This window comes from Lynx rufus, unplaced genomic scaffold, assembly GCF_022079265.1.
Source record: "Lynx rufus isolate CCGP_SWC_20201006 ecotype Redwood Valley unplaced genomic scaffold, mLynRuf1.p SCAF_18, whole genome shotgun sequence".
NCBI lineage: Eukaryota > Metazoa > Chordata > Mammalia > Carnivora > Felidae > Lynx > Lynx rufus.
In genome coordinates, this window is record NW_025814832.1 from 35,125,886 (window position 1) to 35,143,401 (window position 17,516).

Here is a 17,516-nt window from a genome sequence, read left to right on the forward strand (position 1 = left end):
CTGTACCCTCAGCATTTAGGGAAGTTTTTGTCACATACTAAGAACTTAATAAATTTGTATGGAAGAGCCAGTTGAAGAACGGAAACTGTTTTGTCCCTGCCTATCAAAATCCCCTTCTGTTTTCCCAATACGGTAATCCTATTCAGCCAAATTAAACTCCCTTTGAAAAATCTTCACCATTTTCCCCTTTGTGTAGTCCTGCTGTGTCCCTGCTGTCTCTACTCTGCCACTGTTCTCCTTTTAAGGACTTGAGTCAATATTAACTTGCTCTGGGCGTCATCTCTAAATAACCTGACCAGTGGTTCTGATTAGCTCCCTCTGCCTTCTCCTATTACATTTATACGATCTGAGATTTTTCCCCCTTTATTTCATGTTTGAATGGCCTATCTCTTGCATAGAAGTCATTTTCTTCATGCTATTGAAGACTGTGTCAAATCACATATATCTTTCTTTTTTATTTTTCAAACACCAGTTTGCAGTTGAATGAAATGTGTGTTCAGGAAAAAATAACATCGCTGGTTAAACAGCACATCCCCGATGCCAAATTATCAGCGGAAAGTGAAGGAAAACTTGTCTACACATTGCCCTTGGAAAGAACAAGTAAATTTCCAGGTAAGCACACTGTGAAATGAAATGTGTAAATAATATTTATAATCATAATGATAATTCTTACAGCATATATTGAGAGCTTACAATGTGTTCAGGCATTTGAAACATGATGCAAAGAATAAGACAGTGAGTGGTTGGATGATTTTATCGATTGTAGGAAATATTATATTTCAGTAGTTGCATTGCAATGTCTGGGCATTTCAGGGAACTCTTTAAGTCATTCATTCCCTCTGTGGTGCATAGCAGAATCTTCTAGTGTTCGTAACTGTGAATGAACACAAGTGGTTGAAAACGTCTGGCTTAGCCATTACGTTAAACAGCCCCGTGATTGGTCCTTTTCGTTCTCGACAGGATTTTTGTGATAGCTTTGGGGTTTTTATGCCAATACATAAAAGTTTACTTTAGGACCGCCATTTTGAATTCTTTGTCGGGTAAATCATAAAGCTTCACTTACGAAGGTCTGTTTCTGGAAGTTTGTCTTGTTTCTTCGTCGGGAGCATCTCCCACTGATGTCTCCTCTTCCTTCACACTCTGTGTGGATGTCTGCACATTACGTAAAGCGGGCACCTCTCCTGGGCTTCACAGGCTGGCTTTCTGAAGGAAAGGGGACACTGGCAATCAGCCTGGTCAGAGATTCCAGAGGGCTGCCATCAACTCTTTGGAAGCAGGCAGCTGTGTTTTTTGTGTGTGCTGAGCCAGAGAGTGAGTAATGGCACCACGTAAACTGTAATAATCAGGTTTGTGTGATATCGGCAGAGTGATAGACACGTAGACAGAACGGAATAGAGAATCCAGAAACAGACCCACAGAGATACGCCAGGCCGATTTTCGACAGAAGTGGAAAAGCAATTCAACGGAGGAAAGATAACCTTTTCAACAAATGGGAGCACGTGGACCCACAGGCATAAACGTGAACCTTTATCTAAATCTTCTACCTTAGGTAGAAATCAGCTTAATATAAATCGTGGACTTAAAAGGAAAATGTAAAACCATAAAATGTTTTAAAAATAAGAGAAAAATCTTCAAGCCATGAAAACATATGCACACAGAACCCCTGTACGTGAATGTTTATGGCAGCTTTATCTGGAACAGACAGCAGCCGAAACCACCCAGATGCCCTTTAACAAGTAAAGGGTTCAATTCCAGAACTATCGTGACATTGCATTGCCACTCAGCAGTAAAAAGGAACAAGCCACCGACTGGCATATGCAACAACCTGGATGAATATTCAGAGAACCATCTTCAGTGGAAATAGCCAATCCTAAAAGAAAACATACTATGACTCAGTTTGTAGAACATTCTTGAAATGGCAGAATTATAAAAATGGAGGAGGGATTAATAGTTGCCATAGGGTTGGGAAAAGACGGAATGAGGAGAGATGGTTGCGGCTGTAAATGGGTAGCATGATCTTTGTGGGGATGGGAATATTCTGTATCTTTTTCTTAAATGTCTATTTATTTTGAGAGGGAGAGATATCGAGCATGAGCAGGGGAGGGGCAGAGGGGGGGGGGGGAGAGAGAGAGAATCCCAAGGAGGCTCTGCACCGTCAGTGCAGACAGGGCCTGACGTGCGGCTCAAACCCGCGAACCGTGAGATCATGACCTGAGCCAAAACCGAGAGTCGGACACTTAACCAACGGAGCCCCCCAGGCACCCCGGAAATGTGCTGTATCTCGATTGTATTTTCACTAGGGTGGTTGTGATCATTGTACTGTGGCTTTTTAAGATATTACCGTTGGGGGACACGGAGTGAAGGGTACAGATCTCTCTGTATTATTTTTTTTACAACTGCTCGGGAACCTAAAATGAGCTCAACATAACAAGTTGAATTAAAAGAGAAAGAAAAAGTGCATTTATTATATGTCATTCAGAAAACCTGCTCCCTGGTAGAGAGGCCCTCTAGGAGGGCCACACTGGATGGTGGAAGAAATTAACTGGGCCATACGTGTGGTTAACAGACACATAGATTAACCCCACAAAGTCATTCACATATACGTTTTATGGCGACAGCACAGGCGTTCCTTAGAGCCATGGGGCGAGATGTTAATCAAATCCCGATTAATGTGTTTTCACAGTCGTTACAATTTGGAGGAGGTTTGTCCAATTTTAGGGAAAGTGAAGAATGACACAAACCACTCATTAGCAGTTTGAATCTCACCTCTTTCCTGCCTTTCCATACATAGGACTCTGATAAAGACAGAAAGCTTTTAACTTCTCCTTTTGCCCAGGGAGAAACTATAGGTGGAAGGCTCAGGACTTCTGTAATCCTGCTAGGATTTAAAATTAGGTTTCAATTCAGGCTTCATTTAATTAGCTGCTATTATTCAGATCCAGACAGGCAGAGACAGTGTTCATTATATTAAGAACAGTGGCTGATGCAAAAGTGGCTTTGGTCAACGAACTAAAGGGGGCAGGGACAGAGCATCGCTGGAGGAGGCACCAACCTCCAGTTTCCCACTACGACAAGATGCCCTGAGTCCGTTCTGCGTTCTTGATGACATCTTGTGAATTGTTTCTTCCACAGTCAAAAGCAGAAATAAAAAAAATTTAAAAAAAATAAAAGATTTATTATTCATGTCCTTCCTTTAAAAAGTTTTTTGGAACTGAAGAAGGTTCTGTACCATCGTACCAATCCTCAAATAATTAGTTCTCTCCGTTTTGTTGGCTAAAGCACAAATGGCCCTGAAAAGAGTCTTCAGTTAATTAGAGTTGAAAAAACCCGGAGTTCCCCTGTTCATTAAATGTTAAAAGTTACCATAATTAAGTTAAAAACAAACTTCAAAATTTTTTTTTAAATTTTTTAAATGTTTATTTAGTTTTGAGAGAGAGAGAGAAAGAGAGGCAGAGCATGAACAGCGGAGGGGCAGAGAGAGAGGGAGACACAGGATCTGAAGCAGGCTCCATCCAGGCTCTGAGCTGTCAGCACAGAGCCCGACGCCGGGGCTCGAACTCAAAAACCACGAGATCACGACCTGAGCCAAAGTCAGATGCTCAACTGACCAACCTGGGCACCCCTAAAATGAAATTTTAACATAAATATAAATGACTATAAATTATTATTTGATCAAAGGAGGTTAATATATGAGCTGTCACAATATACATTTTAAAATACAGTATTTGAAGTGTAAGTACTTACTATGAAATGTTAGCTTTTAAAATGTAAAGTTTTATTTCATACCTTTGTGCTTTGTCGCATGAAAAGTTGTCTTCACTTGTGATTTTCATAGTTTTGATTTGCTACTGTACGTGTTCTTCAGCACTTTACGAGGACCTGGATAGGCGTCCTGGCCTTGGAATCGAGAATTACGGTGTTTCCATGACAACCTTGAACGAAGTGTTCCTGAAACTAGAAGGAAAATCAGCTGTTGATGAATCAGGTAAATAAAATGCGTGACTGATCGTGTCAAGGTATTCACAGCACCTAGTGCAGTATCTATTTCCGTAAAACACTGTTACATAGATGTGATTACAAAATGTGGGGTTCCGTGATGATCAAGGCCTTTCCTAGACAAGGATGAATGGAGCCAGACTGAATTCCTGTCACATTTTACCTTTCCTGTCAATATTGCCTTGTTATTAAAGCTGGCCCATTTTCTTCTATCCAAGGCTCATTCATCCTTCATCCCATTTCCCAAGAGCAATTTCAGACAAAACATGTATTATTTTTTAAAACTTTGTTTTTAATGTTTTTAAAAAAATTTTTTTTACATTTATTTATTTCTGAGAGACAGAGAGAGATAGAGCGTGAGTGGGGGAAGGGCAGAGAGAGAGGAAGACACAGAATCCGAAACAGGCTCCAGCCTCTGAGCTGTCAGCACATTTATTTTATTTATTTTAAATTCATTAAATTTATTTTAAGTGTATTTATTTGAAATTCCTCTCTTCGGGGCGCCTGGGTGGCGCAGTCGGTTAAGCGTCCGACTTCAGCCAGGTCACGATCTCGCGGTCCGTGAGTTCGAGCCCTGCGTCGGGCTCTGGGCTGATGGCTCGGAGCCTGGAGCCTGTTTCCGATTCTGTGTCTCCCTCTCTCTCTGCCCCTCCCCCGTTCATGCTCTGTCTCTCTCTGTCCCAAAAATAAATAAACGTTGAAAAAAAAAATTTTTTAAATGAAATTCTTCTCTTCAAGCATTCTGAATATGGCCTCCCTGGTTTCTGATGAGAAGCCAGCTTTAGATTTTACAGAGAATATCTTCTGGGCGATAACTTGTTTTTTCCCCCTGCTGCTTTCAAGATCCTTTTTTTTTTGTTTTTGGCCTTGGCTTTTGACACCTTGACTGTGATGTCTTTAGGTGTCGATCTCACATTTATCCCACTGGGAGTCTAGTGAATTTCTTATATGTGTAGTGAATGTTTTTCATCGAATGTGGGAAGTTGTTATAGCCATTATTTTTTCAACTATAATTTCTGACCCTTTTTCTCTAAACTCTGCGTCTGGAACTCCCATTAACCCAGTATATGTGGTCATGCACGTTAGAATGCTTGATCGTGTCTCCCATTTCTCTGAGACTTTTTTTTTTTTCATTATGTTTTCTTTCTGTTCTTTAAACTAAATTATCTCACTTTTGGGTCATGTTCACTGATTTCTTTCTTCCGCCGAAAGAAATCTGTGGAGCTTTTTTTTTTTAGTGAACTTTTTTTTTTTTAATGGTTGTTTATGTTTGAGACAGAGAGACACGGAGCATGAACGGGGGAGGGTCAGAGAGAGAGAGGGAGACACAGAATCCGAAGCAAGCTCCAGGCTCTGAGCTGTCAGCACAGAGCCCGACGTGGGGCTCGAACTCACAAACTGTGAGATCACGGCCTGAGCCGAAGTCGGACGCTTAACCGACTGAGCCACCCAGGGGCCCCTTCAGTGAACTTTTAAAATAGGTTCATGCAGTTTTCAACTCAAATCTCTATTTGGTTATCTTAAATAATTTTTACATCTCTAATTATATCCCCTATTTGATGAGACATTATTGAAATACAGTAAAACTTTGGTTTGTGAGCATAATTTGTTTCGGAAATGTACTTGTAATCCAAAGCACTCATCTATCAAAGCGAATTTCAGGAACCATTGGCTCAGTTGTGATCATGTGACGCTTGGCACCACATTGTATTCATACTGCAAGGCACCACTCGTGTATCAAGTTAAAATTTATTGGAAACGTTTGCTTGTCTCACTAAACAAGTTACTTGCAATCCAAGGTTTTCCTGTACTTGGTGATTTATAAATGCGTCATTCGATGTACAAACATTTGTGGATTTCCTAGATGTTATTGCTGTTGACACATAAATCATATTCCAGCACACGCAAAATTCTAGAGCTCCCTCTGTTATACAGCCGCAAATTTCTCAACAAGAAATGATATCTACCTGATTTTCAGCTTGCTATCACTTTTTGTTTACTTGTTTTTGGGGGTTTTCGGCTTTTCTGCTACTGGGGAGTGAACCTGACTCTCCATGCTTGACCATGGCTTACCATGCCTTGGGAGATCTCTCCACCTTTCCACCCTACACCCAGATGTCAGCATGCCAGTGTATTGTACCCAGCCAAGATCCATTCTACCTCAGTATATCTCTTTCTGCTCGTGTGTCCTGTAGCCAGCCCCTGGTGGATTTCCTTCACAGAGGAAGGCCCCATGTACCTTGACGATGTCTTCCATAAGTAAAGAGTCTCTGCACTTTAGCATGGATCTTTCTCAGCTTTTCCTTCCCATCTCCAGCCTTTGGTGTGCTGTTCCCATGTATTTGGTGAAGTTCTCATGGGAAAGGATTGGTAAATGATGTAAATTCATTTTGGGACTTGAGTACCACGTGACTCTCGTCTGTCCTACCAGCCCATATGTGACCATAAGAGTTTGTTCAATGCCCTCTCCTTATTCATATCTAAAGTGGTTCTTTCCTTTTCCCATGCCCCTAGGATGAAAGGAGCCTTGGGTATCATCTCCCTCGGAATGAGTCTTCCCTTTATGGAAAAAAAAAATTTTTTTTTAATTTTCTTTATGCTCTTATCTGATGGGTTAAAAATAACTGGTATATTCTCTTGGTAAGAGAGGTGACAGTCTCTTGGAAGCAGGAGATCCCTGAATTATTCTTTTAATATACTGTTGGCCCCTACCTTGTATAAGATCTTTACATCTTCTTCAATAGTAACTGGAATGGTGTGTTTTTGTGTCTGTGGTTGAACATTTATGGGTGTGTGCTTTCTGAGGTTTGATATCAGGCTTGTTTTAACACCATACAATGGACAGCATCCTGAGTCTCCAAAGACTGTCGGGCATATACAAGAGTGCAGCCTCCAGTGGTGCGAACAGATTTGAAGTCCCACCAGTGCCAACAATTAACGGTTAATCCCGTTTGTAGCATGTCAATTCGCAGGTTGTTTCTCTAGGCGAACACCTGAGATTATTTTTCCCTTGCAAGTGACACCTATAGGCACGCTACGATCTCGCGTATTTGCCCTGACCTCTTGAATGTGTTGTCTGTAGCCAAATGATCCAAGATCTCCTTTCTACTCCTTTTGTTCAAGGCATCAAACTTCCATGCATGTTTCTCGCTCATGGCGGCTGCCAATAGCACCACACAACGCCCACGGTTACGCAGAAGACTCTAGCAGTGTGGACGACACAAGCTCCTACATGCAGTAGGCTCCATAACGTCCACCTGAAGCCCAGTTTTATGAATTGCGTTTTTTCGTATTTTGCAGATATTGCCACGTGGGGAGAAGCCCCGTCAGAAAGAGCTGGAGATACAGAGAGGCTTGTTGAGACAGAGCAAGTTCTCAGTTCGCTTAATGAGATAAGCCAGACCATAGGCGGAATGGCTCTTTGGAGACAGCAAATCTGTGCGATCGCAAGGGTTCGCTTGTTGAAATTAAAGCATGAAAGGAAAGCTCTTTTATCACTGTGAGTGTCAGAGTGCCACGGGGGGGGGGGGGGTTCAGTCAATACATTAAGAAAACAAATCTAAGATGTAAAAGCGAGAGAAGACCATCAAAAAATAAAAATAAGGTGGGGGGGGGGGCGCCTGGGTGGCTCAGTCGGTTAAGGGTCCGACTTTGGCTCAGGTCACCATCTCACGGTTTGTGGGTTCGAGCCTCACTTCAGGCTCTGTGCTGACAGCTCAGAGCCTGGAGCCTGCTTTGGATTCTGGGTCTCCCTCTCGCTCTGCCCCTCCGCCACTCACGCTTTGTCTCTCTCTGTCTCTGAAAAATGAATAAACCTTTTAAAAAATGTAATTTTAGGGGTAGGCAAAGGGCAAAATACTCAAGAAAAGAGTCCGAGAGCTCTGTGTTGAATTTCCATAAATTCTTGATGGTATCACGTTCTAATCTGCTCAGGCAGCTTTAAAGGTTAAGAAATGACTGTGCATTCACACTGGCACTTTTCTCCTGGGTAGGCTCTTGATTCTCGGATTTGGAGTTTGCCCTCTTCTCACGGAGATCATCACCATGAAAGTGTATCAACAGAGCTACACTTGGGAACTTTCTCCTCGTTTGTACTTCCTGGCTCCTGGACAACAGCCACGTGATCCTCTCACCGGATTACTGATCATCAACAAAACAGGTAATAATGTGGCGAATACTCCATTCCCAAGTGCATTCACGGTTAAGAGAAACATAAAGCATGCGAGAGAGAAAAAGAGACTTTTGACTTCCTCCGTATAAAACTGTTTATGAGGCTTGAGGAGGGTGAGTGCAAGTCCAGGAAGGTAAAGGGACTAGGAAAGGACTTGCCAAGGAGACATAAACTTTCTGGTGGCTGTGGGCAAAATGAAAGCATTTGTATCAAAAAAACACATTTGTGGGGCGCCTGGATGGCTCAGTCAGTTAAGCATCCAACTCTTGATTTCAGCTCAGGTCATGATCTCACAGTTCATGAGTTCAAGCCCCGTGTTGGGTTCTGTGCTGACAGCGCGGAGCCTGCTTGGGATTCTCTATTTCTGTTTCTCTCTCTCTCTCTCTCTCTCTCTCTCTGCCCCTCCCCTGCTCAACCTTTATCTTTCTCTCTCAGAATAAATAAATAAACATTAAAAAAGACACATTTGTAACAGCTGGAGCTAGAATTCATGTGCTATTCCATTTATTCCAAGGATACAGTCCAGTGGTTTTCAGTGTATTTCACAGAATTGTGTAACTCTCAGTACAATTCATTTTTTTGGAATATTTTTATATCAAAACTTTTTTTTAAAAAATTTTTTAAAGAATATTTTTATCTCAAAAAGAAATCCCATGCTCATGAGTACTCATTGCCACTTACTCTTCCCCAGCTCTGAGAAACCACAAAATTTCTGTTTCTACAGATCTCTGTTACCCTGGACATTTAATATAAGTAGAATTACACAACATATGACCTTTTATGACCAACTTCGTTCGCTTAGCGTGATGTTTTCCAGGTTCATCTATGTTGTAGCATGTTTCAGTATTTTTTTAATTGTGGAAGAATTCCATTGTGTGAATATGCTACATTTTATTTTTCATCAGATGATGGATAGTTTCTCCAAATTATCGGTTATTATGAGTAATGCTGCTATAAATGTCCATGTAAGGTTTTTGTATGAACATACATATTTTTTTCACTTCTTTGGGGTATAAAACCCAGAAATGGAATTGTTGGGTCATATGGTGGCTATATTTAACCTTTTGAGGAAAGGCCAAAGTTCTTTGAACGGGCTGCCCCAATTTACGTTTATGCCAGCAATTTGTGAGGGTTCCAATTTCTACACATTTTCACCCAAACTTGTTATTTCCTGACTTTTTTTTTTTTGTCATACTCATCTTCGTATGAATCAAGTAGTATCTTGTAGTTTGATTTGCATTTTGCTAATAGCTACTGACCTTAGGCATCTGCCCATGCGCTTACTGGCCAGTTGTATATCTGTCTTTGCAGAAGTGCCTTTTTTCTTCCTATTTAAACAATGAATCATATGTCCTTTTTATTGAATCCTAAGTGTTCTTTATATATTCTAGATACAAGTCTCTTATCGCATGCAATAGATCCTCATCATTCACAGGTTATGTACTTGCAGACTTCTCTAGTCAGTAAAACTTATTTGTGGCCCCAAAACCAATACTCATGGCTCTTTTGTAATCATTCACACACATGCTCAGATCAGTGGACAGTTTGAGTCACCTGATACACACTTTCCAGCTGAGATGATACTCTGTTTCCTTGTTCAGCTCTCATACTGTAACTAAATATCCTTTCTGTAGTCTATTGAATGCTACGTTTTCCACCCAAGTAGAGTGCACAAGTGCTTTCTAGTGTCCCTGAGTCAAGAAGGCCATGAGATACCTTCCAGAGGAAATATGTGTGTTAAATAAGCTTCGTTCAGGTATACATTAGTGTCGTTGGCTTTGAGATCACTGTTACAAGTCAACAATATACATACCAAAACATATATAAGATATGGCAATCTCTTGATTGGTCAAAGAAATTGTTGCAACCAGAGGCTCACAGGAACCTAAGCCATAATTAAGAATTCACTTGGGGTGCCTGGGTGGCTCAGTCGTCTGAGTGTCCGACTTCGGCTCAGGTCATGATCTCGCGGTTCATGAGTTCGAGCCCCGCATCGGGCTCTGTTGCTGACAGCTCAGAGCCCCGGAGCCTGCTTCAGATTCTGTGTCCCCCTTTCTCTCTGCCCCACCTCTGCTTGTGCTCTGTCTCTCTCTGTCTTTCAAAAATGAATAAACATTAAAAAAATAAAGAATTCACTAATTCAGTGTTTGTGGTGACTTTATAGAATATATGTACCATGAATAATAAGAATCAGTTGCAAGTTTTCTGCAAATATTTTGCTTCGTCCTGTAGATTGCCTTTTCATTTTCTCATTAGTGTCCTTTGAAGCATAATGTTTTAATTTTTTTAAGTTCTTTTTTTTTTTTTTTTCTGAGACAAAGGCAGTGTGAGTGGCGGAGGGGCAGAGAGAGGGAGAGAGAGAATCCCAAGCAGACTTTGCACTGTCAGCGTAGAGCCCATTGTGGGCCTTGAACTCACCAACCATTGAGATCGTGACCTGAGCCGAAATCAAGAGTTGGATGCTCAACCAACTGAGCCACCCAGACACTCTATAATGTTTTAATTCTTACAAGGTCCAACTTATTTTTTTCCCTGGCTTGTGCTTTTGGTCTCATGTCTAGGTAAGCTTTACGTAACCCAAGATCACAAGGATTTACTTCTATATTTTCTTCTAAGGTGTTTTTACTCTTAGTTCTTCCATGTAGGTCTGTGATCCAGTTTGCGTAATTTTTGTGTATGGTGTGAGGAAGGGACACAACTTCAATGGCTATTCAGTTCTCTTCAGGGGACTGAGTGGCCACCAACCTTTCTTATTCCTTTCAGTCCCATGTTGCATAAACTCCATCCCCCCAGGTAGTGAGAGGACTGGAGTCCCGGTCCATCCACTCCCTACTTATGAGATGAAAGCTCTATCATAGGCACGTGAGGCCAAAAATAACAAGGCCAAATCATCCTTATCCCAGTTCTTCCCAAGAAGATACTGTAGCCCTAGACGTGGCTTGATGAAGTGTTCTTGAGTTCTTGGCTATATCCAGAGTGAAGCTTCTATCAAGCTAATTGAGGATAGGGACTAACGGTATGGATTTTTAGCTCAAATGCCAGTTTTTTAGTGTTCTTACCCAAACTTACCAGATTTTCTTAAATTTGTTTTGCACTTTCTGTGTGCCATTAAGACAATCAAGAGATTTTTAACTTGTTGGATTTTTCGTAATTTTTACAAGTTATGGTTGCTTTTCTGGGAGAAGGTCCATGAAGCTCTTCCTACCCTCATTCAAACAGCTGTTATCGAGACACATTTTGAAAGTCAATTAATAATCTCGCAGTAGTGAAGTGAGATTCAGCGATTTTTGTAGTTGATTAGTAGCGATTATCCGTGTCATTAAACCCTTAATGTTTATGGCCACTGATTGCAATATTCTAGATAAAAACACCATTCCAAATGCCATATGGTGCTCAAAAAAAGACTTTCACCTTTCACATTAGCAGTAATCAGAAGCAAATAAATATATTATGAACTAAACTCCATCACAAGTGAATAGATTTTTAATTCACAGTAACAAGTATGTTCTTACGTGGAAAGCTATCCTGACAGTCCATATGACGGTAAGGATCACATAATGACATTAATTAAAATTTTATTGGACAACTTGACATTGATTTTCTTAGTTTTATGACACACCTAATATATTTAACTGCAACGCAGGGGCAAGCATTGATGACTTTATACATTCTGTGGAGCATCAAAACATAGCTTTGGAAGTGGATACATTGGGAACTAAAAATGCCCTAGATGACCCATCTTATAATGGAGCCATCATAGTGTCTGGTAATGAAAAGGTATGTTGGTCTCTGTTTCACAATTTTTCCCCAAGATGTGGAAAACCAATACGATATCGATGTACTCAGCTTTCCACTTCAGGAAATGAAATGAAAAACAAAGAATGCTTGCATTCATTACTCAGTGAATTGTAGTCATTAACATGATGAATAATTCATATTTTAACCATTGTCTACCAACACAAGCTGTGTGTATTAGCAAAAGAAACACTATATAATACCCCCTGTCAAGTGCATATTTAAGTCCAAAGAACTCAGATTTCCTCTCAAGGATTTTAGAATACGTATTTTCTGAAACTTCTGTTTTATTCTTAAACAATAATACTTGATGCTAGCCTTCACCCAGATGTCTGGTGTCCTGAAAATTAGATTCAGTCTATATACTTGTTCTGTTTTACTTACACAGGGTTTGTGTTTTGCTTTATTTGACACCATTTAAAAAAAATTTTTTTTTTACATTTATTTATTTTTGATAGAGAGAGATAGAGCACAAGTGAGGGAGGGGCAGAGAGAGAGGGAGACACAGAATCGGAAACAGGCTCCAGGCTCTGAGCTGTCAGCACAGAGCCCGATGTGGGGCTCGAACTCACAAACCACAAGATCATGACCTGAGCGAAGTCGAACGCTTCACCGACTGAGCCACCCAGGCGCCCCTATTTGGCATCATTTTAAAAACAGGATTTTTTAAATTTTAGATATTGAATTTTGACCTCTTTAGCAAAAAAAAAAAAAAACCTTTGAGAATTTATAATTTTGCTTTTTATATTTTAGTGTTACAGATTTTCATTAGTATGCAATACCAAAAGACTAAATTGCTTCCCAGTTCTCATGGATATTATTAGTAATGCACTACTTGGAATGGTTAAGCCATCAGCACACATCCAAACTGACAGAAGTACATTTTCAAGGGTAAGTATATTGACTCTCCTCCATCAGGAATCTGGTCTCTCCTGCACCAAGAATGTCCCAGGTCACTCTTTTAAGTGCTGCAATCTCGTTCTTATTGAGTAAATGGCTGCATAATAAATCACGACTTGGTTCATGCTAGCTCTCTGGTTTTAAGAAATCAGTGGGGCGCCTGGGTGGCACAGTCGGTTAAGCGTCCGACTTCAGCCAGGTCACGATCTCGCGGTCTGGGAGTTCGAGCCCCGCGTCGGGCTCTGGGCTGATGGCTCAGAGCCTGGAGCCTGTTTCCGATTCTGTGTCTCCCTCTCTCTCTGCCCCTCCCCCGTTCATGCTCTGTCTCTCTCTGTCCCAAAAATAAATAAACGTTGAAAAAAAAAATGAAAAAAAAAAAGAAAATTGTTACCATTAAAAAAAAAAAAAAGAAAGAAATCAGTACACTTTTTAGAGCTTCAATGTTTTTAGTAATCTCTATACCCAGCAACCCCAAGATAAGAGTCACACGCTCTACCAACTGAGCCACCCAGGGGCCCCTGGAGCTTTATTTTTTTTTAACGTTTTTTTAATGTTTTATTTATTTTTGAGAGACAGACAGAGACAGAGAATGAGCAGGGGAGGTGCAGAGAGAGAGGGAGACACAGAATCTGAAACAGGCCCCAGGCTCTGACAGCTCAGAGCCCAACATGGGGCTCGAACTCATGAACTGCAAAATCATGACCTGATCCAACGTCGGATGCTTAAGGGACTGAGCCACCCAGGTGCCCAGAGCTTTAATTTTTTAAATGCAAAACAGAACTCTTTTTCAAAGGGAATGTGAGGTAATGAAAGTGAAGTCAGGAAGCACTGAGACTAACGCAAAAATAACAAAAGTAGGAAGGAGGGAGAGAGACAGAAAGAAGAAAAGGAAAGAGAAGGGAAGGGGAGGGGAGGGAAGGGGAGGGGAGGGAAAGGAAGAAATTGAAGTCTTATTATTACTTTTAGAAATACTACAGAGAAAAAAATTTAGGACAAGGTTCAGACCAACATTGCAGACTGGTTACACTAGAATTATTCCAGTTCCTTGTAATAAATATTCATTATTTGGGCCTGCCTGCTTTTTCATACCTGGGGCAAAAGAAAAAAAAAAATCCTTATTTCTAAAAAAAAGTCCCATGTGATTGGATTGTGTACAAAGCCTTGTAAGTTTGGAAACCAGAATACATATTAGAGTTTGTAATTGTTCCTTTTTGATGGTTTCCTAAATATATTGCTTCCACTTAGAGAGTTCTTTGAACCCAGAGACCATGTATGTTTAACCCTACAGAATATTTTATACCTTGAGATAAGGCTGAGAACATGATAAGCACCAAGTAACTTATTTGTTAAATGTATAAATGAATGTCAGAGGTCAGCAAATTATCTATATTCCATTCAAATCTAGGGTTTTAGAATAATATATATATGGCTAAAGACCATTTACCCATGTGTATATAAATGGACCTTGTATCCATCATTTTCACACACTCCTGTAAGATTTTGAGTTGACTTCTCACAACATACCTCATGGTACATTCAGCAAATAAAAATTCCTTTCAGTAAGGGTGTGTAAGAAGCTTAATCACTAAAGCAAAAAGTTTTAGTCATTCATCAAGTACTAATTTTAGACTATGCTATGGTTCATTTAATTAACCTCCTATCCATTTTCTGGTTTCTGAGGGAGGATACCATAGTTGAGCAAATTTCCATCAATAGAAACATTCCGTTTTAGCTATGATGAGTTCGATACCAACTAACTACCTTACTTGACCTTGTTTCATGTGCTCAACATCTGAACTTTAATATCTCCAGCAACTCAGGTTATACTCTATTTGGATTTACCTGTGCGTTGCTCAGGTAAGAGTTTTTGGGAGTTTCAGACCTTGCTTCTGTCCTGCTCAAGTCAAAGGATTTACCACTGAGTACTGAACCCACCCCGCATGCAAGGTGTTCTTAAAAGATTCTGTCAATAACCTTAAATCTCACCTTTGTGTCGTGAGAAAGGGTGTCTCTGATGGCCAAACTGAAGATAACCAGACTCTGGTTATAACTTTAAAAAAAAAATTTTTTTTAACGTTTATTTCTGAGAGAGAGAGAGAGAGAGAATGGGAAGGGCAGAGAGAGAGGGAGACACAGAACTCGAAGCAGGCTCCAGGCTCCAAGCTGTCAGCACAGAGCCCTATGTGGGGCTCGAACTCACAGACTCATGGACCATGAGATCATGACCTGAGCTGAAGTTGGCTGCCCAACCAACTGAGCCACCCAGACACCCCTGGTTATAACTTTTCTCAGCAATGTGTAACTAAATACCTTTGTGGATCACGAAAGTAACGTGGGAACTGTTTTCAGGGCAGTTAGATCATCTTCTGTCGCTAAAGACTCTTCCAAACAGGAGCAACATTGTGTGTGAGCAAGTGCCAAGGTTTTTCAGGGAGATTCCACCTCCCTTTCTAGTACTGTACTTTATCTCTACTTTGGAAGCCTCAACCAATATTTTTCTGGTCTCACGGTGTACCTAGAATGACACTTAGCATCACTGTGCCCACAGAACATCCGAGAGGATTTTTGAGTCAGGCTGTCGCATTTGACGTAATTAAATACCCGTGAAAAATGAAATGTTCCAACTGTGACTTGTCATTATTTACTGTTTTCACATCAGAATACATTTTAGAATCCTAAAATAAGAAAATGTAAAATCTCACCCCTCTTTTGTTTCCCAACGGTGTAATACTTACCAGTTCAGTCTCATGCTTGGAGTCACTTTCCTTATCCCTGTAATTGGGTATAGAGCCAAGAGTCATGCTGCATAATTGGATGGAAAATGAAAGAGTTTGGGAACCTCAGTGGGGACCTAAGGAGGGAGTATATGTCATCAGTTTAATATTTTTTTTAATGTGTTCCAGAAAGCAAATTTTGAATTTGTTACTCAGCTCGTTATATTTGCATTTTCAGGAGTCAGAGAGAAATTCGTTTGTATTTTGGGAACATACCATGTTATGGACGATTTTGGCATCCTCTTGTACTCCTTATATTGCAATGAGCAGCTTCGATGATTATAAGGTAATAATGAAAACTTCATTACTTTGTATAACTAGAAGGTGAAGGTGAAAGTCCTTCCACAAGGCTTTTATACAAGCCTTTTCACAAGGCTATTTATACATTTCTTAAATGCTTATTTATTTTTGAGAGAGAGAGCATACGAGCAGGGGAGGGCAGAGAGAGAGGAGACAGAGGATCCAAAACGGGCTCCATGCTGACAGCGGAGAGCCCGATGTAGGGCTTGAACTCATGAACCGTGAGATCGTGACGTGAGCTGAAGTCGGATGCCTCACCGACTGAGCTACACAGGTACCACCCTCCCGTCCATTTATACATGCTTCATAGAGCAGCCAATTCAGCAATAAATCCTAAGATACAAAAATTTTTTTTGATGTCTTTATAAATGCAGAGATAAATAAAGAGGTTACAGATAGAGAAGATTCTAAAAGTTGCATGGATGTGCAGCACCTAGAATAGACCAAATAAATTTGAAAAAGAAAAAACAGGGGTGCCTGGGTGGCGCAGTCGGTTAAGCATCCGACTTCAGCCAGGTCACGATCTCGCGGTCCGGGAGTTCGAGCCCCGCGTCGGGCTCTGGGCTGATGCCTCGGAGCGTGGAGCCTGTTTCCGATTCTGTGTCTCCCTCTCTCTCTGCCCCTCCCCCATTCATGCTCTGTCTCTCTCTGTCCCAAAAATAAATAAACGTTGAAAAAAAAAAAAAAAGAAAAAGAAAAAACAAAGTTGGAAGGGTTGTGTTTCTGCCCTCAAGGCTTACTACAAAGTTATAGGAGTGAAGAATGTGTTGTATTTATTTAGGATAGTCATATAGGCGTAGGAAACAAAATAGACATTTCAGAGATTATCAGTTGATTTTCAGTAAAATCTGCCAGAGAATTCAGCAAATTGTACCAGAACGACTTGATATTGGTATGAGGAAAAAAAATAGTGTTCTCAACACTCACCCCCCACCATACACAGATTTTATTTGAAATGAATTGTCGGTTTTGTGGTAAGCAATTATTTCTTGCTTAGATGGGGCAGAATGAGCATATATACCATAAAGGAAAATGAGAACTTGAAATTCGTCAAAGTTAAAACCTTTTGCTCTTTGTAAAGCACCAATAAGAAAATAAAAAGCTTCGGGCTGGGAAGAAAAAATATCCACAGCACTCGTACATCTAACAAAAGATTTGTATCGCACATAAACGAAAATTGGAGGGTTGCATGGTCCCTGCACAAGGAAAAGACAAAAATTTGTGAAGCATTCCATATTAAAAAAAAAAAATTTTGTACTAAGAAGATAAAGAACTCTTACAGCTCAGTAGTAAAAGATAGCCTAAATTTTAAAGATGGGCAAAATATTTGAACAAATACTTCACTGAAGATATGTGGAAGGAAAATGCTCCCATGAAAAGATGGCTAATATCATGGGTAATCAGGAAAAGAGCCCCCATGAGATAGCTCTACACACGAACGAAAATGAGTAAATGAACATGACTGAAAATATCACGTTTGGGAGGATATGGAGAAACTGGAACTGTAATGCGTCATCGGCAGGAACATAAAATGCACAGTTACTTTGCTAAGCCATTCGGCGCTGTCTTACAAAGTGAAA

General features: G+C 40.5%; 1 protein-coding gene across 1 annotated transcript in view; it reads left to right on the forward strand.

Moving 5' to 3' along the window:
- LOC124512895 (ABC-type organic anion transporter ABCA8-like) overlaps positions 1 to 17,516 on the forward strand; it is a 64,053-nt gene that overhangs the window by 25,422 nt on the left and 21,115 nt on the right. The window contains exons 15-21 of the mRNA XM_047080533.1: positions 473 to 612; positions 3,866 to 3,985; positions 7,297 to 7,495; positions 7,989 to 8,155; positions 11,811 to 11,944; positions 12,716 to 12,853; positions 15,815 to 15,922. Coding sequence (XP_046936489.1) covers positions 473 to 612; positions 3,866 to 3,985; positions 7,297 to 7,495; positions 7,989 to 8,155; positions 11,811 to 11,944; positions 12,716 to 12,853; positions 15,815 to 15,922 — 1,006 coding nt within the window. The remainder of the gene's footprint in view (positions 1 to 472; positions 613 to 3,865; positions 3,986 to 7,296; positions 7,496 to 7,988; positions 8,156 to 11,810; positions 11,945 to 12,715; positions 12,854 to 15,814; positions 15,923 to 17,516) is intronic.